Source organism: Nothoprocta perdicaria, unplaced genomic scaffold, assembly GCF_003342845.1.
Source record: "Nothoprocta perdicaria isolate Ctin4 unplaced genomic scaffold, notPer1 scaffold_215, whole genome shotgun sequence".
Taxonomy (NCBI): Eukaryota; Metazoa; Chordata; class Aves; order Tinamiformes; family Tinamidae; genus Nothoprocta; species Nothoprocta perdicaria.
In genome coordinates this window covers 545835-573654 of record NW_020455371.1, presented here as the reverse complement: position 1 = coordinate 573654, position 27820 = coordinate 545835, and the positions used below count along the sequence as shown (strand labels likewise).

General features: G+C 41.9%; 1 protein-coding gene and 1 non-coding gene across 3 annotated transcripts in view; both read left to right on the top strand.

Moving 5' to 3' along the window:
- POLA1 (DNA polymerase alpha 1, catalytic subunit) overlaps nt 1-27820 on the top strand; it is a 188734-nt gene that overhangs the window by 28418 nt on the left and 132496 nt on the right. For both annotated transcript variants that reach the window (XM_026038675.1, XM_026038676.1), the window contains exons 21-25: nt 328-447; nt 1483-1579; nt 2342-2466; nt 4002-4151; nt 4389-4511. In XM_026038675.1, coding sequence (XP_025894460.1) covers nt 328-447; nt 1483-1579; nt 2342-2466; nt 4002-4151; nt 4389-4511 — 615 coding nt within the window. The remainder of the gene's footprint in view (nt 1-327; nt 448-1482; nt 1580-2341; nt 2467-4001; nt 4152-4388; nt 4512-27820) is intronic.
- LOC112946760 lies at nt 1815-1945 on the top strand. The gene has a single exon (XR_003249292.1).

The following is a 27820-nucleotide window of genomic DNA, read 5'->3' as shown; positions in this document are numbered from 1 at the left end:
CCCCCCCACTTCACTGTCACACTAAACAGCTGTATATTTTCTGTGTTCCACTTAATTTAAATTTACAAATAGTATCAAATAGTATTCCATAATACATTATTCTGTAAATTTTGCTGTTAAGCCTATGCCTTGGATGCTGTAGTCAAATAGGGATGTAAAAGAAATCCATAAAAATGATATTTGGACGCCATGCATGCTAATGAAAGAACAACAAAATAGTAGTGCTAAGTAAACTTTCAGATAGTTGAAAGATTTGTCTTAGTCTGTTTTTGCATGTCAGCATTTAGTCTCTTTGCTTTGATTTCTTTTTTCCTCCCCTCTCTCTAGTCAAGGACAATGATGGGCGGCCGATCGGAACGAAATGAGTTCTTGCTGCTTCATGCATTTCATGAAAAAGACTATATAGTGCCAGACAAACAAGCTTTTAAAAAGCCTCTGCAGAAGCTGGTGGGTCCAGAGTTTTTAAAAACATCTCTTTCTGAGAATTTTTATTAATTTTTTTTTGTCCTTTGTGTACTAATATTCTGTGAGAGCGTGGAAATGTAGCCCTAGTCTTACATACAACTTAATATTACAGCTTATGATTAATTCCATAAAGGTTTTTGCTGAGCTGATGCAGGACAGATTGTATAGTTAAAAAGGACATTGTATTGCCTTCAAATTTGGAAAGATTTAATTGCTCTTTAATTTAAAATTGAAGTAAGTTAAGTACGTTACCTCATAGGAAAATAAAGTGGACTGACAATGCACTTCATTGTGCATTGATCCTAGAATTAAGAAAAAATATTTCATTGATAAATAGTCATTTAAGTATAAGTTGTAAGATTTATATTGGAGTATGTGAATAAAAATATCCTGGGGAATTTAAAAAAAAAAAAAAAAAGCTTTTGTAAATATGTTTATAAACAAATTATTTTAGTGTGCTATTTTTGCTTTTTAGTTTTACCTTTAAGCAAATTTGACAGCAGATTCCAAAGTAGTAAACTGTCGAATCTATTGAGGCATCAAAGCAGTGCTTGGATTTTAAATGACACAGAGTAAGGTCAAACTCGCAAAGAACTTCTTGCTGGAACCGAACAAACGACAAAATGCACTTTAGATTTGCCATTTCTGTTTGCCTAACAAAGGCCTAACCATTCCAATTCCAAAAGTACCTTTGATCTTGTTTTGGCAATAACAACTCACAATTAGATTTCCTTTTTTCCTGTGTGTTGACTTTTACAACCAGTGAGAAAATGTAGCCTAGTGCTAATGTTCAGTGAGGACTGTTCCTTGACATCTCTTGTGATCAGTTTGTTCCCATGAAGGTAGTTTTCATTTCTGTTTTGAAATGTATACAGCGACAGTGAGGATCATGATGAAAATGCCATGCTTTGCATCTGTTTTTAGAAGGAACTTCCAATTTCATAGCTTATTTGCAAAAAATCTCTCTCCCAATGGTACAGACTAAATTTTTTTTTATTTTTTAAATGTCAAATGTAGATGGATGAAGATGAAGAATTTGAAGATCAGACTAAATCCAAGACAGGGAAAAAGAAAGCAGCGTATACTGGGGGATTAGTCTTGGATCCCAAAGTGGGTAAGATGTGGCAATTTCTTTTCTCGTATCAAGTCAGAAACAGGTAGGTTGTATGAACACACAAGATTGCAGGTGGCAGCATCTGTACCGTGTGGTTTTGTTTATCGATTTATTTGTATTTAATGCACAAGAAAATGCCCAACATTGTGAAATTATTTATTCATAGGAACTTTCTTCTTAGCGAGGTAAGGTCTGGAGAGGAATCAGGACTGTATGGCTGTGTGTAATTCTCTAATGGACACGTAAGTTTTCTTTCAGTTTCCTCTCTCTGTGGGGAAAACTGTACAAGTGTCCTATAGCAAAACAGAAGGTATCTGTTCAACTCTGGTGAGTTAATGGGGTTGGATCGTTCCACTTCTGACATGTCTCTGTAATGGGTAGTGGTGCATCTCAACAGCTATTTAAGGGATTTAGATGCTGAAAGTATTTCATGGTGTACTTCTGGCATTTAAGTGAAATCTAGTTTTGAAATGAGCCTATTTCTCTAACCTGCAAGCCTGTGACTTGAACTGACAGACTTCAGTTTGATCCAGGTCCATTCCTATAGAAAGATCTTGCTTTCCTAGATAAGACTTCACACATCCCATGGGCGTGTCTCCAGACTTTTCTGTGTGTCATCTTCCATTTTACTAAAAATGAAGCCAAACAGCTCAATTGTTTCTAATGTTAGCTTACATTATTTTCAGTGTGCTTTGTTAGTTGTGCAGTTGGATGCAGTCCTTAGACTGAGTAATCGTGCCTTCTGTTCTAACTCTGTTTCAGGTTTTTACGACAAGTTTATTTTGCTTCTCGACTTCAACAGCTTGTACCCATCCATTATCCAGGAGTTCAACATCTGCTTCACCACAGTGCAGAGAACATCGTCAGATGCACAGAAGAGGGCAGGGGTTTGTGTGCTTTAACTTGTGATTTGAATAGCCCTGCCTGATTTCAGTGTGTTTTCAGGGGATCAGCTTAGCAGGAAATTGTTGTTTCTTTGCCTGATTTCATTTTTCCTTTCACACATGTAAAAAAAAATTCAACTTAGTGAATTGTGGTTTGTAGTATTTTGGATGTTGTATCTGTCTGTTGTCTTTTTGGTAACGCTTTTTCAGAATGTTGGTAAGTTCTATCCCATCTAAGCAAAATCTGTTGTTTCCTAGCTTGTTTTCATAGTGAAACAAGATTTGTATTCACGCCGAGTGGGTCCTCTTCACCCCTAGATCCTCCTAGCAATTTTTGAGCCCTGTGACCCATTGCATCTAACTTCATTAAGCCTTCGCAGAGCTGAGTTCCTGGAGGTTTCCTGCAAACAGATACCTGAAGGGAGGAAGGACACGTGTCCTGTGCTTGGGGAAAGCGAGCAATACAAGCTCATTGCTTGTTGGACACGAGAGAAACCCGCGGGAGGAGGGGAGGGCAGGCCCCCAGGCAGCGATTTGGTGGTGGTGCCAACTCCAGGAGCAGCTTCACTGAAATTCCTGCTGTATTAAACGTGTCCCAAAGGCCTCCTGGAGGTGTCGTTGCGTGTGGGGCGCCTCAGCAGCCGTGTTGGCCACAGCCTGCCCGTGGCTGCTCGTGCTCCTTCCACCTTGGCAGGGCTGTTCTGTAAACTGAGGCAGGGAGCTCGTCGGGCCTAAAGGTTATATTGGGGAAGGCCTTTATTTTTAACTGGGATCAGCTCAGCAGTTGGAATTAGTCTCTTGTCCCATAAGGAGTTGTGGCATCACAACTAAAATATCAGTGAAACAGCAGAAATGAAAGAAAAAGTATGTGGAGCTCTTTCATCTAGTACCTCCAAACTTCATAGATTTATTAGTGTTTCAAGCTGAAGCAGGTAATCTTAATTTTGACCATGGCACTGTATTTACTTAGGTTTAGAGGTGGTTTCTTGTTGCGATTCTTCCTGGACTGCTCCCTCAACTTGCCCACGTGTAGCCTCTGTGTTCTGTTTCCTCGTTGGTTGTGTTGCTTGCTTGGTGTGACGTTCAGCCCTGCCAGACTCGCTGCCTTCCTCCTCCTGCCTCCCAGATCTCCAGGGGCTCCTTGTGGGAAGAGACAGCGCTGTGTTGTCTTCGCCTCGTGAAGGCAGAGGGGAGGATGGGGTGTGGGAGCAGAAACAGAGGGTTAGACTTCATAGACTCTCACCTATTCCTAAGAAACCTTTTTAGGTAAGGTAGGCTAGGTAGGTAGTTAAGAAAAGGACCTGAAATTCCAAAGGTTCTCTGGGCCTCTCTGTGCAGAGTTTAAGTAATGTACTTAAAGACCCCCAGAAAGTCATGCCTCTTGTTCTCAGCAGTCCTTGGCAGAAGATGCAGAATGTTTGTTGTTGTTTTTGTTTTTTAATTCAAGCTTTTCACTAAACACCTTGAAAATCTATTATTATAACATGCCCCTCATATAGGGAGGGAAATAAAAAAAAATGTTGGTAATTCTTTAACAGGCTGAAGAAGAAGAAGAAATTCCAGAACTTCCGGACCCATCTCTGGAAATGGGAATTTTGCCTAAAGAAATCAGGAAACTGGTTGAGAGAAGGCGCCAAGTTAAGCAGTTAATGAAACAGCCAGATTTAAATCCTGACCTTTATTTACAGGTGTGTTTTATAGGATCTTTTTTTCTTTTTTTTTTCTTCTTCCCATTCCTCTAGATGCATTGATTAACTTTACACAATAGGGGTAATTAGTAGTGAGTAGTGGTTATAATATGCTTTACTTGTAGCCCATTGTTGCTCCAGGCTATATAATAGCTATGAATTGAATTCGAGCATAAATTAATGTTCTCTTGTGATGGTTATTTCACTTTTTCTGTTTCTGTGATTTTTTTTTTCCAGTATGATATCAGACAGAAAGCTTTGAAACTCACTGCTAACAGTATGTATGGCTGCCTGGGATTTTCGTACAGTAGATTCTATGCCAAACCTTTGGCTGCATTGGTGACACATAAAGGGAGAGAGGTAAGTCATTAAGTTAGGTTTTGAACACATATAGAGACGGTTAATTTAAACTACCTATGTTTTCACTGAGTAGGAGAATGGGCTTCACTCATTTTGGAACTTGCTTTTGATTTTTGAACTTTTTTTTGGGGGGGGGGGGAGGATTTTGTCTTTCTGTACAGCAAAAATTGGAGAAAAAAAAGTGTTGTCTGGAAAAGAATCAGACAAATATCTCAAAAAAATAAAACAAACTGACACTCCAGCCTGGGCATTATTCTGCATTAAACTGCTTCGTTTCAATAGATCTTATTTATGGTGACAAAGAAAACTAGGCTGCTTTCACATATTCCATGAATTTCTGATTCTGCTTCATAATGCGGCCTTCAGCTCAGCAGTATGCTTCAGATTTGGATGTATTTGGGCAGTCTGTCATTTCACAGATCTGCCGAGTTCCCTAAAACATTGGCCCTGGCTACATCAATGGCTTATTGGCTTGTATTGGGCCTTTGTTTTTCTATTTGTTCCATAAAAGGAAGCTTTGCATTGGACTTGAGAGGATAGATTTTAGATTCTGTTAATTCTAGGCAAAATTGCTTTTCCTGTTTAGGAGAGCAGTTGAATACAAACCACATCAGTTTGGTCCCAATGGAAAAAAAAATAATAATCTCAGATGCAAAACATACCACTAATGTACATTGGTGCCACCCAATGTTTGTACACTATGTCTTAAAACAAATTTTTCCTACTCTTTCATTTTACTTTCTTATATAAATGAGAATACCAAACAGGAAGCTACAGGGAGTGGATAAAAATACAGGGAAGGGATGCAGTGGGATGTTTGGTGCCTTTTAACCTTCTAGGTGAGCAGGGAGACGGACGAGTTCACTTCTGGGTTCAGAAGCTCAGAGTCCCCGGGCCTTGCAGCTTGTGGCTGATTTGCATGGGGCATTTTGTTTCCTATAACGAGTCATTGTTTTCCTAAGTTTTCCCATATAAACTGTTCCTAAAAACAACCCCCTACATGCTGCCCTCCCAGGATTTCCCTAGACACTGTGTCTGACTGTACACACATGTTTAGCTAGGAAGTCATTTCCAGCTTCACAAAGTAACTGTGAATAGGTTATGGGTGCCTGTGAAATCATGTGCTGATGTTTCTTTTACAGAAGTGGTATCTTTTTGTAAGATTCTGATATGTTTATCTACAAGACTGCCTGGGAAAAAATACAATTTAAAACTTAAAATCATGATTACGAGTCTTGAATATGCTCGTAACCTGAGGATTTTTATTGCAAATAACAAGCACTTAAACTAGGCCTTGAGCTTTTGGCCTTTCTATTAAGGTAGAAAACATGCTTTTGGATTCCATGTGTGTTTCATTGTTTGGCATAGACTAGTGGTTATTAGTGAAGATATTGTGGAGATAACAAACTTTGGAAAAACGTAAAGTGTTCCGACTGTAATTTTGTGTTTCTGTATATAAGTACAACAGATTCTGATTAAATAGATGTTCTGTATGCCATGCTCTGAAAACTTGTGTGATTAGGCAGGTAGTCAGTTAACAGATACATGTAGCCTTATTACTTCCTCATTTCTTAAGAAGTTTTTGCTATAAAAGATTATACAAAGCAATTCAGGTGTCTGGTTTTGTGAGCAGGAATATTCTGTCTAGAAAAATGGTACTTTAAACCTTTTCTTACATTAATCTTTCAGTTTTTACATTTCCACTTAGTACTGAATGGTAATGTAAAATAGACGAGCATCAGGTGTCAGGAGATGAGGTCTCTTTATATGAAGAGGGTGATTAAAATGTAATTATTGCATAAAAATGTTAATATAAATGGTACAGCATTTTCTGATGGTCAGTGATTAACTGACTATGTCAAGTACAGTACATTTCAGAAAGAAAGAAGGTGGTATGCAGTATTGCTGTGGAGAAAGTGAATAAATGCGGGGAGGCTTGCAGATATCTGTGGTGTAGGTGTCTAAAGGAAGAAAAATATGAGACGAAAAGTGAAATTAATGTTTTCTTCCACTGACATAATTACAGTTTAATCCTAAGTTTGAGCAGTGGAAAAAAGTACAGGGCTGTACTTTCCAAGTTAAGGAAGTTCTTGTTGAAGATCACTGTATCATTAGCTTTAATGTAGCTGAGAGAAGGTGAGTTTTGCTGACGGCTTTAAGTAGTCTGCTTTCTAACTCTGTGGCTGTGGATCTAACTTGGTGACTGCGCGCGGTGCTGCCTGCTCCCTGTTGTCCCTCGTGTCCCTCCGAGTGGTCCAGCTCCTGCCTGGGAGATGCAGGTTTGGTTGCGGCAGAGGACCCACATGCTGGTTAGAAAGTCTTGTAATGCGACCCAGGGCATTCCTTGTGAAACAGCACGTGGTCATTTGTGTGAAACTCCGTTGCTGTACCACAAGTTTGCTCCGTTTTCCTGGGAGGAGGCATAGAAAGCTTGCTGCGTGTGTCACAACACAGCTTTAGCACAGACAGGGAAATCCATGAGTCACTGACCAAATCCATTCGAGAGCTCGCTCGGGTCTTTGTTGCCCTTAGTGCAGTATGTGGTGGAGATGAACCTTGGCTTGCCTGAGACCCGCAGCAGAGACTCTGCGGAGCGCGTCCAGGCCGTGGGCAGGCGGGATGGGCCGCAGCAGCGAGTGGGGGATCCCAGCAAATGAGGCGATTTGCGCGTGTGGGGCAGTAGTGGTGGGGATTTTTCACTAGATGGCGATAGAGACCTGGAGATCATTAATCAATTAAGACTTTCATTTTTGTCGCCAAGTGACTGCACCTTAGTGTGACTGACTACGCTTTTTTTCAGATGTGTCCTCCTTGTTTCTCTTTTTCAATTGTGGGTAACCTCTAAAGGGGAAGATAAGGAATATCTGTGTGTAATTTGGCTTAATTAGTTGTATTATGTATCACAGGTAGACTGGTTAACTTTAATGTATTGTGAAAGGGAAAAAAATCTGCAAAAAATGAGAATTGGGAGGGAATTAAAACTATACATCCAATCCATTTTATCCTTTTTGAAAAACATATTTTTTTGCCAATTCTGATTATTAGAAACGCATTGGTTCTGGTTTTAACAATAAATTTTATTTTAAGCAAAAGGTTTAGTTACTTTTTTCTTGAATGCAAATATTACGTTATTGATCTGGAATTCATTAGAAGAATTCTCTGGTTTTCCCCTCAGTGTTACAAAGAGTTTGTCTGGGCCTTGCTCCTGTAACTACAGCAGTTGCTTGTGTGGAAAAGGAATAGGAAAATATTTAATATATTTTTAGCTGTCCTTTTAATGTAATTTAACAACTGGAAACGAGATGAGTCGGTGCTGCCCAGCCAGGCAGCTCTGCGCCGGCAGGCAATGTGAGGTCAGGCCTGTCTAGCCTCTGGAAAAGACAAGCCTTTTGATGAAGTGTCAGTTGTCTGATTTCCCAAATGCGGATGCCCTTTCCTGCGGTGTGTTCTTACAGGGCCACAGAGGAGTTGCTGAGAGAATTTTCTCTCTGCTCAGCTTGCTTGCCAGCGGCTCTTGTTCGGAACCGATGCTTTTTTGAGGTATTTCATTTCTTCTAGGTTCCCTTTTTTTTTTTTTTCCCCAAGTAGTGACAGAACTGAAGTAAGGTCTGTTTCCTAAAAGGAAAATGGCACCTTTGCTGCTTTCAGCAGTGTGCAGCAGTAGGAGCAGTGTTAACAGTCTGCAGAATAAAAGGGGGGAGGAAGACACTTGGGTTAATTCCAACTTCCTCATTCAGATTCTTAGATACATTCTCAATTAATAATTAGTTTAGGGCCCTGGCAGTCAAAAGGGAAGAATAAAAGCTGCAAACTGGGAAAAGAATGGATATGGGGGGGGGAAAGATAAAGTGAAGGAAGATGAGCTCATTAAAAAAAAAAAATAAAAATAAAGGTAGGTAAGCAGAGTAATGGCTATCCATTGTAATGGGCTTCTGAAAAGAAATCCAGGCATCTCTCTTGTCCTCCCAACACCCCCTCCCAAAAACTCCCCCTTTTATTTTTTGACTTCTTCTGAGGAAATGGATCATCAGTTACTTTCTTTTAAAGGTGCCTGGTTACAAGTTTGCCTGGTTTAAAAGTCCTGGTTACACCGTGGGGAGGAACTGCCATGAATGGCACAACTGTCCCATCTTCTTGCTCCCATTGGGAAAAGGGGAGCTTCCTAAAGACCCATCTACACATGCCATCTATGTTTTCCTAAGGAACATGACCCCGATTTAACATTTTTGGGTGACATGCAACTTGCTAACAAAAGCCCAGGCGAAAGATTTCTTAATGATGTTTGAATATAAAAATAACAGAGTGGAATCCTAAGAGAAATGTTGCTGAATTATTGCACTGTCCCTAAATGGAAGATGTTGAAGTTGAACCAGTTGTCACTGCTGTTATATTTATTATTATGCATGCAATCATGAGCCAGTAAAAAAAAAGATGTACATTATTCTGCATGCTAATATCCCAAAAGATACAGAACACACATTTCAAGAGAGGCAGCTTACAATCTAGAAATGCAAACTGAGTGCAAAGGAGTAGAAAAATTATGGAAGATCTCAACATTCATTGAAATTAAATATTGTTTGTCAAGTGAGTGAGATGACATCTGGTCTGATAAAGACTTCTGCATCTCCAAAGAGAGGAAATGAAACATTTTAATTAAGAATGGCCAGAATTTCCTGGGTGAGAAAGAAATCTGACTGGAGGAGAATATTTATTTTTAATTTTACATAAAGTTTTTTTTTTTTTTAATGGATGCTCAGTGAGAAATGTTTAGGAATATTGTTTGGACATAAGATTTACATAAAAACTAATTTTAAGATTGTGCTGTCACCAGAGATGTGGTGCCTCTCATTTCTTGGTGCTGATTTTCTTGGAGGAGTTGCAGCAATTGTGTGACCACACGGGAGCTGGGTTTGCCTGGTGATCTGACTTGAAAACTAAGTGCAGAGGAAAATAAAACTTGTTGGATCAATGACTCGGTGACTCACCACATACCCTTAAAGCTGGTAGAAAGCAGCAGGTCAGCAATTAGGCGCAGAGAGATAAGAAGGGTCAGGCATGAGCACCCTTTTTTTAGCTCACACCTGTCTGTGAAACTGTAGAGTTCACATTAAGAGAGTGAATTTTCTTTTTTTTTTTTCCTTCCTCCATGCGTCTGTTTTTATCTTTTTTTATAGCTTCCTATCTTGTATTTTGTTGCACAGGTTTGCTTGAACTTTCTCTGAAATTGGTTGGAGTTGAGATTGGTAATGCAACCATTTGGGTTACAAAAAGATAGTCTTCAATCAAAACTGCAGTAAAACTAAAATCAGGACAATTTAAGGGTGAGGTTCCCCAGTGCATTCTCCAGATTATCCGCAATGTGATGGGATGTATCCCGGGAGAAGCTGGCGTGAGGGGTTGGGGTGGAGTAATGAGCTGGTATCTCAGGATCAGAAGTAGCAGCTTTCCAAGTTCATTGGGCACAGGAAAGACTTTTGGGCATGCACTAAAATATTGGGGAATATTCTTGAATCCTGCAGGTCCCCTGAGAGCTCGCCACGCTCAGGCTTTAGCATAGCTGAAGAAAACCTTTAATCTCACCCAGAGCACTTCAGGGAGTATGAGATTCAAAAGACAGATCCTTTTGTCGCTCTCTTCTTCAGACAGTGCCACAGAGATGCCTCGTGGAGGAAAGGGATTCCCCAGATGTAGGAACACGGCACTGCATCCTGGAGATGACAGCTTTTGCAGGCACACATCTCACAATACCATTTCTAAACTGTGATCACGTTCTGTTTTTAAAAAAGCTAATTTTCTAATACTTTTAAGATTGGAAGAGTCTTCCACTGTTAGGAGTCTCTTTCAATTTATTCAGCATGAGCAAAGGATGTGTAAGTTGGAATGCTGTCTACTGTTTTAAGTTTTACTCCAACCTGCAGATTTGTTAATACTGCCAAGTCTTTGCAGAGCACGTTTTTATAGTCCATTGGTAGGTTGCCATAAAATACGTAGTTTTTTGAGACTGAACAAAAGTTTCTCCTCAGGAGAACGGTCTCTCTTGATGTCTTAAATGGAACATTGTCCTATTATAGAAGCCGTGGGAAACTTAGGAACTAATAAGGTTTTCAAAATACTGGAGACTTTTCAATTGGAGGAAAAAATAATCTCCCTTTTCAATCACTATTCCTAAGAGTATGCAGAAATGATTTAACATGAGGTGTCTAAATCCCAGGAGACTGGAGTCAGTATTCATTCTGTCCTTCAGAAACAGGACATCTTGGTTTCAAAATCACAAAGTTTCATGTACCTCCTGGGAATGTTGCTAACTGTGCAAAAACTCTTCAAACAGTCTACATTAGAATAGTTTTGAGCCTACCAGACCTGTAATTTCCAAGTAATTCTTTAGGGGTGATGATAATTCCACTGTGAAGTATGAGGAGAAGCTGAGAACTGGGTTTCTTCAGTTTAGAAAAAAAAAGATTAAGGGCATATTTGATTGTGATCTTCAACTGCCTAATGAAGATTATTGAGAAGATAGAGCAAGAGTCTTCTTGAACGTGTGCAGTGAAGGAACAAGAGACATCAGCTGCAATTTGCAACAGGATAAATTCAGATCAATACAACAGCAAATCTCTTCTTAATGAGCCTGGGAAAACGTTGCAGCTGGTTGTCTGGAATGCTTCTGGTATCTGTATCCGTGTCCCTTCTAAAACTCAACCACAGAGGCCTCCAGGCAACCTCTCTCTGAGCCTGTACTAGTTCTTGATGATCACCTTAGGCTGCAGAAATGTCTACTCTTTGCAAAGCGGTGGCTGGTAAGCCCTGGTTAAGAAGGGTGGTTAAGAAGGATTCTCTGTTGACATGCACTTGTTCTATGAGCAGTGATTTTTGGTTCCTGCTGCGACGGGAAAGGCAGCCATAGCCAGGCAGTTTCTGAGCTGCTTGTGCCAGAGTGATGGTGCTGTGTTACCGTCATGAAAAGGACTAGAAAATTCTGATTTCAAGCTCACTGAGTGACTGAATTGGTGACATTATTGGAAAAAATGTGTGAAATGCTTCGTTGCTGAAGTGCAGGGTCAGACTTCCTGAAACGCGTGGCTAAGAAGGATTTCTGTTACCTGAGACCTCTAGGAACAACTTCTTGTGTATTCTTCTTGTCTTCAGTTTGTTTCTTTATTCCCTTAGGGAATACCATAGCGGGCACACTAGCAATTTCCTCTTTATTTCTCTTATTGACTTCGGTGCAAAGAATGTTCGTCAGTGTTGTTTGTGCTTCATACTTTTAATTTTGCTGGGATATTCCACTATTACAGCACTTTGACAGCATTGTGATTTGGAATTGGACATCTGGAAGATGCATTTGCCACAAAGGTGCAATGAAACCTTGGCTGTGTTGGCAGCTGAATTGCAGATTTCCTCTCGGTTTGGCTCAGGTTAGGATTTTGCTTGTTAAATATCTAGGTTTAACTTGTTGACTTTGCCCTTGAGGAGATTTTCGAACTCCTCAAGTATAAGTCAATGGCAGCTCATGTGTTGGGTTTAACTCAGGTTCTTTGTTTTCTCCCCATTCTTCTTATTTGCCTCAGAATTCAGCATAATTAGCATCTTATAACTTAGACAAGTGTAATTTTTATATTTGTTCAGAAATACAGTGGTTTATTTAAATCATAATAGCTTTCCTAGCTTGACGTTTTAATATGTATTTTACTTTTTTGTTGTTGTTTCAGTGCAAAATCTCCCATTTTTCAACTTATCATTAAAAGTAGTCATCCCAGAGCTAAAGAAAAATCAATGAGAAGACTGTGCTTCCAGTGAGACCCCCCGTAGACAGCTTTGATTAGAGAGAAGCTTTAGATCTGACTCTCATACCCAATTGTCCATCAGGTGGCTGCTCGTTTTGGCATGTATAACTGTATACCACGGATGCTAGAGATAGAAAAAGGTCTGTTACATCATGTAGTTGATCTTCAAAGTAGGGGTATAGTTACTTCAACAGAGATATAACTCTTTTTTGTTTGTTTGTTTGGTTTGGTTGGTTTTGGTTATCAAAGGCTCTTTATTGTCCTTCAAGAAACTGCTTTTACTTTTAATTTTGATATAGTTTTTGGTCTGATGACTTTTCTTTGCACACTGTTTTTCAGTGTATTTAAAAGACCAGAGATGAGCCTGCCCTCGGTCAGAATGTGGCATTTGACAGGTGCCCTGAAGCTCTGCATTCCTGGCCGTGGTCCAGGATGACAGAGGAATAATGGTTTAGAAACTGCCATTCCTGCCTTGTTAAAGGATTGGAAGAAATCTGTGAAGTTATTAACTACTATTCACCTCTAAAACATTGTGATAACATCAATATGGCATCTCATTGGCTGAGGTTACCCCTTTTAAATAGGTGGTGGTCTTGCTTGCTTTGTAATTCCTTTACGTATGGCCTTGGGGCTCATGCTGCGTTTTCCTTCTCTTTCTATAGCTATTTAAAGGTGACCTGTGACTTGCTTATGATGTGTCACTTGTGGTTTAATTTGGTGAAAATGATCTTATATAAACTGCAGAATTTCAGATTTGTAAGAAGACACGCAAGACATAACAAGAATTTGGGGGACTAAGATGCTTCATTCTAGGTTAAAAATGTTTTGAAAAATGTCTTGCTGAATCAAGGATTGAAGAATATAAAAATCACGTTATTAAAAAAAGAAGTATTAGTCTGACATATATGTACAAAACAAATTATCTACAATACTGCTACCATTGGGAATGCTTGGCTGTCTCAAAAACCACCACTTTGTGGCAGGTTATAGTATGTAATTGTATTTAAGACTTTCCAGCTAGTGTTAGAATATTTGGAATTGATCATTGATAGAGTGGGAGGTTTTTTGTTTCATTTCTTTTCTATTTACTTTCATTTCCTAATGTATGTGATAAGCTTTTCAGCTACTAATAGGAAATAGCTGTATTTAATAGTGATCTAACAGCTTTCATAGTAATATTCATTGCTTTTAGACTTCTGTGAAATATAATCTTATATAATCACATGAAATTATAGTTATATATTAAATATATATAAATACATATATATTATTTATATTGTATAAAAATAATATATTTGTATATGATATGCAAATATAATTTTATATATGATTATAATATTAGTCTAATGGGAGATTCCATCCTGACTGTGGCTTATAGTTTAATGACATAGCAATAGTGAAACATTTTCTTCCTTTTCCCATCTCATCCTTTGGATTTTGAACTTGAATTTGATTATTTTAGTATTTGAAGAGGGTAACTCTGAAAATCCCCACTATTTCATAGATGACCAAGTCATCTAGTTTGTTGTTTTTCCAGGAAGATGAGCTTCTGACAGCCTGACCAAAGGAAGATTAGTAAATTGTGGCTTTTGTTTGTGTGTCTCAGTTTTCAGCCTGGAGTGTGAGCTTGTGTCACTTTGCCCTGTCATAAATACTGTGTTAAATTACAGCCTTTTTTTTTTTTTTTTTCTTTTAAGAAACTGTTTGATTTTTTGCCAGGGATTCCCAAGCCATCTAGTAATAGTTTCAGGGATCCTATTCCCTCTCCGAAAATCGGTGCCAATTTTGGACTGTGCAGCTGTCCCAGCTTCCTTTTCATTAATTTTCACCATAGGAATAAGTGTTTGTTATTGTCAAATGTTTGTTATATTAGCTTATGCAAAGTCAGTTATTTCCTTTCTCAAATGGATATTACTTTTTGTTAATGGGAGGGGAAAAAAGGGTCTGTCAACGTGGACGTGGGCTTGGTGAAGCAGCTTGGAGTGGCATTTCCAGGACTGCTCCAGAAGGGATCCTTGTGCAATATATTCCATACGGTACTGCATAGGTTTTGGCTCAGCTGGCCTTCGTAGTAAGGGAGAGCCTCTCTGCTGAGCCGGGCCAGCTCCCCTTGCTGCAGAGAGCACGTCAGGCACGCCTCGCAGTAGATTAGCACAATTATCAAGTATCAGGACGGACTTAGGGCTTGGCCCTGGCCTTTTCCATCCCGGCCTAAGGAGAGCCTGCTCTGTGCCTCTCTGTCGGCTCTTCTCTCTGGCAAGAACTGGGGCTAGTAGCTTATTTATAGTCTTTACTGAGTAGTTTATTTATAGTCTTTATTGTACATGGCACATCACGGGCAGCTTCTGTATGCTTTTGAGCCCTGAAATTTTTTTTTTGTACATTTGGTTTATATGATGCAATACTGTTTTCCCCATTTAAACCCTGCAGACAAGTACGGTTTTGCAAATGGGAATCTGTAACCACATCTAACTGATAAGCAGAAAAATAAGCTTTTTCTGTGTTTGATAGAGCCTTTGCAGCACAGGGAGATGTTGCTTTTTAGTTTTAATTATAATTTTTTATATCTGGGCCACTAGTTGTTTTAAGCAGTTAGGCAGTTGTTTAGGTTTAGGGTTTTTGGTCATAAAGAGACCGGTGCCATTGTGTCGGTTGTGTGACAGAAGGCTCTGATGAGAGCATTAAATTTTGAGGAATTGTTATAGTGTATAATGGGGGAGATGGAGTTTGGGAAAACCTAGACCAATATGCATACCTTTAAAGAACAACTCCATTATATGATTTGCTTTTAACTGCTTTTTAGTATAATGGGCACAGGTGTTTAAATGTTAACTTAGTTGTACTGTAAAGCATTTGGAAAAGTAGCAAATCTGCAAATAGGTTTTCCCAAACAGCAAGTAGTTCAGTTTCTTCTTTATTATTTTCTTCTTTCTGTTCTTCTGCTTCTTATCTCTACTGTCTCTTCCCAGGTAAGTACTTCCATTATCCTTCTTGGTGTATGTATGCTTACTTGGAAATGGGGGTGGAAAGAAGGGAGGAGTGAACTTGCTTACTGGTAGTTTAAAAAGAAGAATTGTCCAAAAATACTAGCAACTTCCTTAAGAACTATAGAGTCTTGAAGTTAAAATCTGGAGGAGAAGCGTGAAAATTACTTTCATATCAGCACTTAACTAAGTTAGTGTGTTAGGAAGATGAATGGCAAAAATGAAATGTTCTACAGAAGGTGGTTATTTGTCTTTTAAGTCACAAGTGACCCGAAAATGGAACACTTAAGACGGGTAAAGAGAAATACTGTGTCCCACTGGGCAGAGGGGTCGAGCAGGCCTGTCTCTGAGTTACCACTGAAATCCAGAGTCTGCAAGAATGCAGAACGGCTCCTGTAATTGCCTCTTGCTTCCACGCAAGATCAAAATAGCCAAAAAAATAAAGAAACCCCAAGCATTAGGATGAGCAACACTGCTTGACTAGCTTAGGTTTAGGATGAGCAACACTGCTTGACTAGCTTAGGTTTTCCTAAACAAGAGAGCAGCCGGATCAGGTGTGTGGGAGCCGTGCTCCCAGCTCCGCTCCCTGTTTGCCGATGCCGTGTGGGGGACGCTCTTCCCAAGGATGAAGCGTTCTCAGCACGTGTGCTGCCCTCTGGCCGGGTGCTCAGCTCATAGGCTTCGGGAGCAGCTTTTGCAGGAAAGGGCATGATGCGGCTCCAAAAGCTGCTGCCTCTGCCTCTTGCCGTGGGACTGTGCAGGCCATAATCTGTAGGCCCTGCACTATAGATTTTTTTTTTGTGTGTGTGTATGTATATATAGTTTATGCCTAACTTTTCCTGCCCTTACATATCCTTACTGTTTCAGCTGACTGCTGTGAAATGATTGACCCTGTAAGTCAATCATACGCTGCAGTGTGTAACTGAACTGCTGCCTGGTGGTTCACTGCTGGCGCCGCTGCTTCCGAGGTGCGTTCCCTCTCGGTGTTGACGCAGGCTCCCCGGCCCGAGCGGTGCACGCGCTCTGAAACAGCGGCGTCATGACCCATGTGGCCGGAGTCTTCCTCGGGCCTTGGAGCTCCTGCTGTGTTGTAGCCAGCAGGTGAGGAGGGTGATGTACGGATGTCATCCTGAAGCTGATGGGGAAAATTTGGGGGCCGGGAGAGCTCAAACTTTCCAGTCTTCCATCCTGTTACTGAAGACCTTGCGTGAGAATGATAGCAATGCCACTAGGCCCAGCCTTATGAGTGACACCAAGCCCCGGCACGCGCAAGCCCTCGCAGCGAACGCAGAATGCCTTTGTGTGCACGTTGCTGCACAGTGTGAGCCACTTGCTGCCCGAGTGAAGGTCGTTTCTCTTTTCCCTGGAATAGACTGAATCTCCAGCATATGCATTCATCGAACTGCTTTTTGAGTAGAGGTAGTGGCTTGGTTAGAAAGAAAAAGCAGAGCCACGGCAGTTGCTGCACTACGTAGGAATTGAACCCTTAAATATTTGGTCTGGTGTATGTGGCTATACTCAGCAAGCAGTGTGTGATGAAGGAAGTAATAGTTTTGTTGGGTTAATACTATCCTGTATATAAAATGAGCAATGCATATTTTATATCTAGACTCCTGTTTTAAAAGGTGGGCCCGTATCAGAAATGGCTACCAGTGGAGATGTCTTTTTTGAAACAGGAAAAAAAGGAATTTTACGCTGGCAAAAATGTGGAGAAGCAGCATGACTGAGACATGCCAAAATGCACAGCCTGTTGGTTACTCCCCAAGACGCCCTAAGGCGAAAGTTCAGGTGCTGAATTTCCAGATTTTTAGGTGTCTTGATCTGGGTGCAGATACTGTTTTAAGTCTCTCTTCACAGCCAGCGTGCAGATGTTTATTTTTAGGACTCTTTTTCAGGAACTGCAAGTAGCAGATCAGGTATTTATTCCATTCCAACCCTTGTTTCTGGGAATGAAAAAGCTTTACTACTGAATCTCCTTAATTTTCTCTTTCTGTCACTTATGTTCTCAAAATTAAGACTGGAAATAACATATTCAGGAATGTATTTTATAGATGGGCGTGCTTCATGTATGAATTTTAAAGATGCCACTGTGTTTCAAGTGAAAAGGGTGGACAGTAGCTTTGCGTAGATGGCTGGTTAGTATGTTTTTATTAGAAGCATCTGTGGAACAGCGGATGGTTCTTTGTAGCCATATTAGCTTTGCCCTTTTTGTGTAGTATCAACTTACAAGTTAGAATTTGGAGTATGCAAATACATTATAAAAACTAAACACTGACACGCAAGCGGTGGGTGAACTTCGCGGGGATGGTTCTGAAGACAGGATGCCATTTCTGCTTTCAGAGATTTTTTTTTTTTTCTTCTAGTCTTCAGTATTTACAATTGCAACATATAATTATCTTCTGTAAGAAACTGCAGTTGCCCAGAATCAAAAAGATGAGAAGTGCTGAGATGAAACAAACAAAAAATCATGGCAACCTTCTCATAACTATTATTCTTCAGGTGAGGTGAGATAAATGTGGTGCTAGAAGATACTGCAACTTAATTCAGGTGCAAGATGTGAAGAGAGAGAGAGGCAGACAGAGGAACTTAAGTGCCTTAACTACTGCAGTTGTTCAACGCTTACTTTTCATGAGCAAAGGAAGAAAAAATAATTTGTTAAATCATTACACTGTAGATGTGATGCTTCTAATGGTATCTATCAGCTGTGTCTGTCTGATCACATAGAAAATTTCCCAGCAATAAACTCAATTTGATATTTCAACTTTGAAACCAAGTTTGTGTGTTCAAGTCTGCTAAAATTGTTGGTGTCATGTGTCTAATAACCCATCTGCCTGAATGATGATAAAGCCTCCTACTTAATCTGTCTACCTCAAGGGAATAATCTAGGACCTATCATGACAATAGTGCTTGGAGGCAACAGCAACAACAAAATCCTGTATATTTATTTTTCTGCAGGAGCTCCCTTTGAAACATGAATTATTTTTAAGGCAATAGTGGTAAGGGCCTTGACACCTTTAATAGGCATTTGTTTTGTCTCACTGTACATGATTTTGGCTACCACTGTAGGAAACTCAGCTACCTCAGACTGGTAGTTGTGGCCAGAGAAGATTTAAAGACAATGGAACAAAGAAACAAACAAAAAAACCCAACTCACTGTATTTAAAATAGAGTTAGATACCTTTAGGAGTAGGATTGAAATGTGTATGTTTGTAGGGGCTGGACTTGGTGCCTTAGTCCTGGATTTCTTCTTCTCTTTGCCATGCGGTAGACTGCAGACTGCTTCAGTTTGGCTCCTCTGAGACCTGAGGCTGTGGGTTTCCTGCAGGGTCACAGAGCATGTGGCTCTAAGGGAAGTCAAGAAGGAAAATTTTGTGAATGAACGTCCCAAATGTGTGTGGTTCAGCCTGTCACCTGTGGTTCATCTTTGCTCCTCCCTTTCCTTTCCCCATCACCATCTTGCAAGTCCTCCTGGGCGAGGAGTGCTTTGTGTTGACTGGTGTGGATTCGGAGCCGCTGTAGCTGGCAGCACAAGTAAGTCCATGTTTCAGTGCTTAGCTGACTCCACTCCACTGGAAAGCAGTTCCTCAGCTGGTGGGTTTCCCATCATTTGTCCTCAATCGAGATCGTATGTCTTGCTTCTAAAAATTCTGCTGTCACTCAGCCTGAAGTGACAGACTCGTCGGAGAGATTATTAAGTAAAACTTCATGGCCTGTGTTGTACAGGAGGGTCAGTAACAGATCATTGTGGTCTTCTGTCACCCTGAAATCTTGTTGCTTATGTAACAAACCGATATATCTGATGAATCCGATAACTTTGACTAAGATAATTCTGCATAGTTAGAGGAAGAAGATCTTTGTGTCAGGCACCAAGGAACACTCTGCCAATTAAGGTACCTATCTGGCACATTGCAAAATTGTTTGTACTTATAAATCAGTACTCAGTAATCCCTTAGACCTTTCAATATTAGCCTTGTTTATAGGTTAAAAGGTTCAGGGAGCACCGTGTTCATGTATTTGGTAAGTGTTTACAAGAGGTTTGCTGTAAACTGTTTCCAGGTATACATGATCTGGTATCCTTAACTTGTTTTAAGGAGACTCCTTGCTGTAGGATGTAACTGTAAAACGTTGTGCAAGGAGAAGGAAAGTGGCACTTCTCCTCAAGATTTAACCAGAGATGGATCTTGAAATCATTACTGTTTGTTGTAACTCTGATGATCAGTTTGTGTCTTTCTTGAGACCGTTCTCTTTCCTAGGAGGGTTCAAATTATTTATGCTATCACTAATTTCACTCTCAAATATGATAAAAAAAAAAATATGGTGGGCTTTTATATCTTGTAGTTTCTGGCTGATACCCTATGTCATCAATTTTTGAAAAGATTAAATAAAATTTCTAAACAGAACACAATTTGAGTGATTTAAATGGAAATATCTTAAAATTTATGAATGTCTACAAGTTTTAGCTGTTTTTGTGTTGACTGTAAGTTAATTTGTTTGGGTTTTGGGTTTTTTTTTTCCCAGATTTTTGAGGTGAAGTAGGAAGTTGAGACCAGAAAATATATCGGGAGTGTAGTCCGTTTAAATAAGCTTTGTTGTACAAATGCTGACATATTTTGGAGACATGAATCGGAGAGGTGAGAGGTTCTGGAATTAGGGTGACCTGAAGCTTTGCTTGGCAAGTAAACGTAACCCTTATTTCGAGTAATAAAATGATACTGTTGAGAGTGGGTTGCATGGAGTGTCACAAATGTCGACTTGGCAGACAGGGAAGGTGGCAGTTCTCTGCGTATTGCGCTGTGTGCAGTAGCTTAGGAAACTGTAGGCAGGACAGGATGTACATTTGAGTGTATATGAATATATGTGTGGCTGCCACTTCTTGCAAAATGACCTAAATACACCAAGTCATATCAGTGATCAAATGTGTTCCAGTTAAGATTCTTCTCCCAGGAGGTGCCTGGTCCGTATGGCCCATGTCCTTACGGACAGGAGAGAAGTTATGTTCCTATCATCAGGAACCAGGCATGGCTCGGATGTAGGTAGTAGAGGGGAAAAAAGAAAGAATCTCCAGATTCCTGCAAGGGAAGTTGTGGTGTCAGCTTTTCATTTTTGGGAAGGAGGGAGGAAGCCCAAGTCCGGACTCCAGAGAGATGCGGACATCAGCAACAGGTTGAAATCACTTGGCCTTTTTCTTTGGGAGGAGGGAATAATTTATTTCTGGCTGGAGTGCCGTGCGTGGTGCCGGTGCTGTGGACGGGCCGGTGCCGGCAGAGGGATGGGCTGCGGGGAGGGCGCCGGGGCGGCTGGCGGCGGCTGCAGGGCCACGTCTAGGGATGGACGGTGTCGCCGCGGCGGGTACCTCGGCGCCCTCCCTCCGCGGTGGCAGCCGGTGGCTTTCGTGCTCCTGGGGGGCCAGAGATGTCTGCTGGTGGGCAGCAGAGCACAGACTGCACCAGTGCCCGACAGCCACGGGGGAACCTGCTCGCAGAGCTTGCCAAGGTCTCCTGCTTTTTCAGAAGGAAAGCGAATGAATTGGGAAAAGGTGCGTTCAGCAAGCCTTGGTGGTGGCTGTAGTTCAAGGTAGCATTGGTGTTCTCAAAAAACTCAGAATATTTTGAGGAATGCCCTAAGTGTGCCTGTTGCTAGTTTGTTAATGAACGTGAATCAAATGACTCTTCTTCCTGCAGTATTTCTTATATCGCCATTCTGACTGACTGTTTACAACCTTTTTTTTTTTTTTTTTTTTTTGAGTATTTGCTCTTTATATTCCTTGCATAGTAGAATATCAAGATTTGATACCTTTTGGTACCTTTGCATGCTTCTGAACCGATTAGTAAGCTTTGGGGTAACTCTGCAACTTATATATGTTTTAGTGCAGGATCGAGGTATATGTCCTTTTTTTGGCTATTGGAATCATGCAGCTTTAATTTGCAGAGATGTGGAACTGAAAACATTGTAAACTGATGAGTGGATGATTTCTGTTTATGTTGTGTTTCTTGTATATCAAAAACTGGTTGCTCACAGAAATGGCATGGCTGAAGGCTATGACCTCTGACAGGACTCTGCCTCTCTTTGACTCTGTGGCCTTTGAAATCATTATTCCTTAATGTGAAACTGTGTAACTGTTTTGGCTAGATAAAATAACAACAAGGCATTCTGATGCCATTTCAATGATGTAAGGGGTGTGTGTGTGTGTGTGTGTGTGTGTGTTCCGTAGCAGTCCTTCTGTACAAATTGACTTGGTTGATTTTTAAAATAAAAACAGTGACTACAGGCATCGAGACTGCATGAAAGATGTGGCTGGTTAGCCCTGCTGGAGAACCTGATCACACTCTTCTTAGGACTTCCCTGCACTTCTAGCTGCTCGTGCTGGAGACCCTGCACTGAACGATTCGCAGCGTATACACAACTGAACGTTTGTTTGCTGGTGTCAAATCCTGTTGCTACAGTTTCTTTGGAAAACCCAGGCACACCTGGGCGGTTGGTAGTGCCTTGTCCGCAAGGACGCGCGTGCCAAGAGCCGTGCCCGGGAGGCGCCGGCTCCTCTTCCCGGTGAGCCCGGCCGTGCAGCCGCGGAGGAAGGGGCCTCACGGAGCCCACGTGTGAGCCAGTTGTAATCACAGTAATTGCAGCCTTTCAGGTGCTCCACAGGCATGCCTTAGGTCCGGTTCCAGAATCCTTTTTGTCAAATTGCTGGGAACCGAGAGGGGCCTGGGTAGATTGCACATCCTTCATCAAGTGTCAGAGAGGCCTGAGTGCTGCAGCACAGCTCGGGAGAAAAAAGAAAAAGGCTCCTCCTCCTCAGAGTTTCATCTAGTCAAAATCTAGAACAAAATGGTGCTTATTCCTTTGTTTCCCCCCCTCCTTCTACTTCCTGCCTTTTAACTGAAGTTACTTTGTCAAGTATTGATTTTTGAGATGGTGCTTTCACTTGTCTGTATTAGCGTATTGTTACAGGGTAATTTAATCATGTCACTATAGTGTGTTATCCCAGATATTGACTGTTGGAAGCAGTTTTATTAACTAGTTTACATGTGAGTTTGTTTTTAGTGTTCAGAATATTAAGAAAGAGTGAGTAGATAAAGGAATAAACCAGAAGCTAAAGACTCACAAAGGAAGCAAAAGAATATGGGGAGCCAGAACTCACTCACATACCAACTTAATGGGAAGAAAAAAAAAGAAACAAAATAAGCCCATACCTCTATAGGGATGGGATGCTGCCTAGTTTTATTTCTGATAGAGGAAGCCTTTTGGAGTAGGTCCTACAAGAAGGCTGGAGGCCTAGTACACAATTTGAGCATGTTTCTTGCTAACCTATCTTCTTTACTAATTCTTATTTGTGTTAAGAATCCTCTTACAAACCCCACACTGACTTAGTTTTTTTCTTGAAAGTATTGGGCGTCTTCACCACAAAAGCATCCTGACTTTTGTGTTTGAGTCACTTCCCAAACTTGTCATTGTGCCGCTTTGGGTTTTTGTGCTCAGTGTTTGAGTACTGTGCTGTTAGTGAATCGAAGTGGGAGTTAAATTCCCAAAGTCACTCTGTGTAATTCGGCTCTCAAACCTGTCTGGGTTTAAATGCCGAGTTCGAGGTACCTGGTGGGTAAGGAGGAGGCATGGATTTCTGGAGGAGCCCAGGAGGCAGAAGGAGCTGCTGTTGCCTGAGCAATTCCAGGGCTGACTCGGGTGCCACACGGAAAAACCTGCCTGGCCCCTTGAAACTGGTTTTTCATTTGAAAACACACAGGAAAAAAATGATTGTCAGCCAGATTCCAATTTACTTTCTGAAGACAAAATGAAATATCAAGCAGATTCTAAGACATCAGCGAGAAGTTGAGGATGCTGGAGCACATTGGTGCCTGTGGAAATGGAGCCTGTCCACGGGGGAACCATTTTCTCCCTGTACAATTTGGAACTGTGTTTTCCCATAGGAAGGATGTAGATTTTGTTCTGTACTCCTTAAGGAGATTTTGATGGTTGTGCTGTTTTAAAGTTACTGAGCCGTATTCAGACAGTGGTAAGTCATTTGCAAGTGCTTATTTTGTTCTTATTCTGCTATTCTTACATTGCAACCAAGCCCCCTTGCTGACAGTTTGCTAATGGACTAATGAATAAGCATTTTACGGCTTATTGATAAGACTTAGATTGATTGGACCAGTGAATGAAACTTTGAGCTTTCTGCGCAGCTTCATTCAGCAGTGCAGGAAATAAATAATTTTGTTTTCCTTCCGCTTCTGCATCTCCTTCCTCCATCCACACACAAATACTTAAGCTCCAGGTTACTGCTCGCCCTGCGGCTTTGAGGGGTGATTCCCAGCCTGGCCCCCGTGTGTGAGGTATCCTTTAGACAAGCCGCGGCGTCCTTGAACCGGCCCTCCCGTTTTTGACACGGGGAATGATGAGAAGCTTTGGAGCAGCTCACGTGTGGGCCGCGGTGCAGCTGGCAGGGGAGGGCGATCGGGGCCGCCCTGCCCCGGCGTGTGGCCGGCCCGCGCTCCTCCTGCCCGGCCCGCGCTCCTCCTGCCCGGCCCGCGCTCCTCCTGCCCGGCCGGGGCCTCTCCGAAGGCCCGGCGCTCACCGTGTCGGGCGCCCCTGCCCTTCCTGCCCCTTTGGACGCGTTCGGGAGCCCCCGGCCTCCTCAGAGCGCCGCAGCCGTTTGCCCCATCTCTCTGTGCTGTCCAAGGGTGAAAGGCTGAGGGAAACCGCTGCGAGCTTGAGGTGACCGGTGCTGGAAAACTAGTTAGTGTGGAAGGATGAGCGTACACATCCTTCTGTGTGCACATATCCTACTGTGTGCAGTTCTGGGCTCCCCAGTATAAGACGGATGTGGAGCTTCTCGAGAGGGTCCAGCGGAGAGCGACAAAGATGATTAAGGGAATGGAACATCTCTCGTATGAGGAGAGACTGAATGAACAGGGCCTGTTTTCTCTGGAGAAGAGAAGGCTCAGAGGGGATCTGATTAACATGTATAAGTTCATGAAGGGAGAATGCAGGGAGGAAGGGGCCAAGCTCTTCTCATTGGTGGCCAGCGATAGGGCAAGGGGAAATGGGCATAAGCAGCAACACAGGAGGTTCCATCTCCAGGTGAGGAGGAACTTCTTTCCTGTGAGGGTGCCAGAGCCCTGGCACAGGCTGCTCAAGGAGGCTGTGGAGTCTCCTTCTCTGGAGATCTTCAAACCCACCTGGATGCCGCCCTGTGCCCTGTGCTCCGGGTGTCCCTGCTGGAGCAGGGGGTTGGACTAGATGGTCTCTAGAGGTCCCTTCCAACCTTGAATATTCTGTGATCCTACAGTGACTTGGAGCTCTGTTTCCCTCCCAGTTTTAGGTGCATGTGTAGCATTTTCTGTTGGTTTTTTTTTTTTTTTTTTTTAATTTTTCCCTCCATAGTAGGGATGTATTTTGCAGTGGACCACTTTCAAGAATAAACGTAGGGAATGGTTCAGTTCACTGTTGAAAAACTTATGTGATTCCCGAAGTGTGGCAGAATGCCAGATCCCCTCTGAGGTCTCTGTGGTAAAATCAGTAACTCCTTGCCCGTGTCCCGCCAGGAAGGTGTTTTCTGTGGCTGAGAATGGAAAAGAGGAGTGTTACAAGGGTATGCCAGTAGGATTACTTGGGCTTATTCAATTGCTGATGACAAGACAATGTGTTTCCACTTTGGTGCACGCTGCTAAAGTGTAATATAATTATTTGTATTGGACACCCACCACCTGTTAATATCGTTCTTTTAAAGGTCATTGTGTGGTGCCTTGCTGTCTGAATTTAACGGCCCTGTATCAGGTTTGTTGGTCACTCTCCTTTGTGTGACCCGGGACAAGTGTTTGGGAGGAAAGAATGCGAATCCGATACCCAAAAGTGGCTGCGGGGAGAGGCCTGGGCTTCTCCACTGCCATTGTTGGGCTGCCGGGCCTGCGGTGATAAATGAGCCAGTTTTCGGAGGCTGCCTGCTCCCCCCAGGCAGGCTTTCACTTAAGATACTAGTTGTTTTTAATACAAGTCAATAAGGGAATTTCCTAAGTGAATCAATGGGCTGATGTGCGTAAGCAGCGAGGAGTGTTTGATAGCGTGGATGGGCAGAGGCGCCTGTTCCTGCCCTGCTCCGGGAAAGCAGAGGAGAGGGGAGCTTCCTGACTGGCTGGGTCTGCGAATACCGTGCAAAGAAAGCGAGGTGCTGGCAGTGCAGTGGTGCCTGGTGCCAATGAGTTATTTTTAAACCTATTGTATTGGTAGTTAACTTTAATCCTGGGGTTGGATTCATTTATTAAGGCCTCCACAGTTAACTGGAAATGTGTGGATGGACTGTATTAATTAATCATTTTTGATGTGCTTGTCTGACCATTTCAAATCAATGTTTGATTTAGTTAATTTAACGTTGGTGAATGTAACAGAAAACGCTCAGATTAGATACATGCCACTTTTATTACCTGGCCTTGCATTGGTTTTTGGGGGAGGTGGAAGGCAGGACTTGCTGAAGAGCAACTTCTGTGCCTGTACGCGGTGACTACAGCAGATGTCAAAGATGCAGAAGTCTCCGCCGAATGCCTTTGTTTTGGACTTCCAGCAAAAGAGAGCTTCAGCTGCCAGAGGAGCAGAGCCGAGCACCTGGTTTGCCACATGGCCTGGGACACTGCAGCACTCGCAAGGAGAGCGCTGGCCTTAAGCCGTTTGTGCGGCGGTGTCATTAGTAACCGCCGCTCGCTGTTGGGTTGCATTGCTGGCTGAGAAAGAGCAAGGGCTTTTAGTCTTCTCTGCAATGGGAAATAGTCATGTGAAGAACACCATTAGTGCCAATTTTATGAATAATAAGGATCCTATTTTCGTCAGTTGCATATTTATCAGCTCAGGCCATTTGGGCTTCGTTACGTTTGTGGAGATAGCCTGTTGTGTGCGTGTTGGAAACGGGTCATCAGGGTCCTCGAGCAGTCTGGCTTCATAAAAATCTAATTGACTGTTTTGGCTGTGAAAGAGTTAATGAAGGCTCACTTGTGGCCTTTAATTCTCAGCTAATTAGAAAAGAAGTGCCCCAGCGGCTGTTTTTGCCTTGGCACTCCTAGCTGAAAGCGCCAAATAGAGAGTGAGTGAGAGTGTGGTGTGTATGTGTGTGCTTATTTATTTATTTTTAAAGTGAGTTAAAGGGTGAGAAGGGGGAACAGGAGGGGGAAAAGTTACATGTAAATCATTTAGCCATTAACCTAATGTGGTGGATTTATAAATCCTATTACTATAAGCCCTTTTCATTTCCACCGAGGCTTGACGTGTGCTTGATCCCGCTAATGTAAAATTCATTCTGTCTAAGTGATTGCTGAAGTAAGACACTTTTAGTCAATTTTAATCAGATTGTGTGAAACTTGCTTGAACGCTGATGTTAAGTAAGACATGGACACAGTTTGGCCATGTCTTAATTAGCCTCGCACATCAGTTAGACTAGGAATCAATCAGTGAATCGAGTCCTGGAACGTTTTCATATGTAATACTTTCTGTGAGAGGAAAGTCATTTCAAGAGCTGAAAATACAGGAATCAGGAGAGAGGGGGAAAAAAAAAATAAGATTATAAATGGCCTTCTTGTTTTATGGAATCCTTGGCAATCCCTCACAGTGGGCAAGTCCCTTAGGATGCAGTCCTCAGGCATTTTAGAGTTGAAGACAGTGGGGTGCTTCCTGTAGCCCATCATAAATTCCTGTGTCCACAGCAAGAGCAGCAATTGTGCCATTTTTCTGAATCTGCTTCTGCTGCAAGATTTTTTTTTTGGGGGGGGGGGTGAGGGAGGAGAGGGAGTGAAGGGGATGAGAGGCACCTCCTCCTCCTATTCTTCGCTGGGAATTCCTGACTTAGTTTTATGAGACAAATAGGCTTTTGGGATATAGCTGTCTCCAGTTTTTTTATAGGCAGACCTTGTTATGGAGGATGGCTGCTGTGTAAGTCTCTTACGCACAGGTTGGTATTGAGACCTGGCATGCTTTCTGTGAATTACCGTCCTTTGAAAGAACAATAAATGATTTAAAAAATATTGTTGGATCCTTTGAAATAGGACTGTTTTTTGACCTGAGTTTTACTTTGTTCATATGAATTTACCCTATTTCTAACCCTAGTTACTAGCTTGTGTCCTTACGATCTGATCAGATTGCCTTTTGTACTTGGCATCAACTTTAGGATCATTTTGATACATGACTACTGTCTTTTATTACCAGGATGCTTGGTCATGTTCTCAAGGAATCCCACGGAAATAATCTTTGACCACTAGATTTGCTGACTGATGCCCCTGGTGTCTTCTGTAGCACCCACGGTGTCTTCTGTAGCACAGAAGTCACCTTCACCTTGAAGCCTAGAAATCCAGCGACCAGCAGGGACAGCAGACTTCTTCCAGACGTCAGTATAGAAGCATGGATGCCACCAGGCTTTAGAGACTGCTTTTATTGTCTGGCTCCCCAGCAATATAAGTTTCTTTTTCCCTCTGTCTAACGTTACCGGTGACTTTTCTGTCTGTACCTTACTCGGATGTTACCTGGTCGATGATACAGCTGCAAGTGCACGTAGAACAGAGTGGGGGAG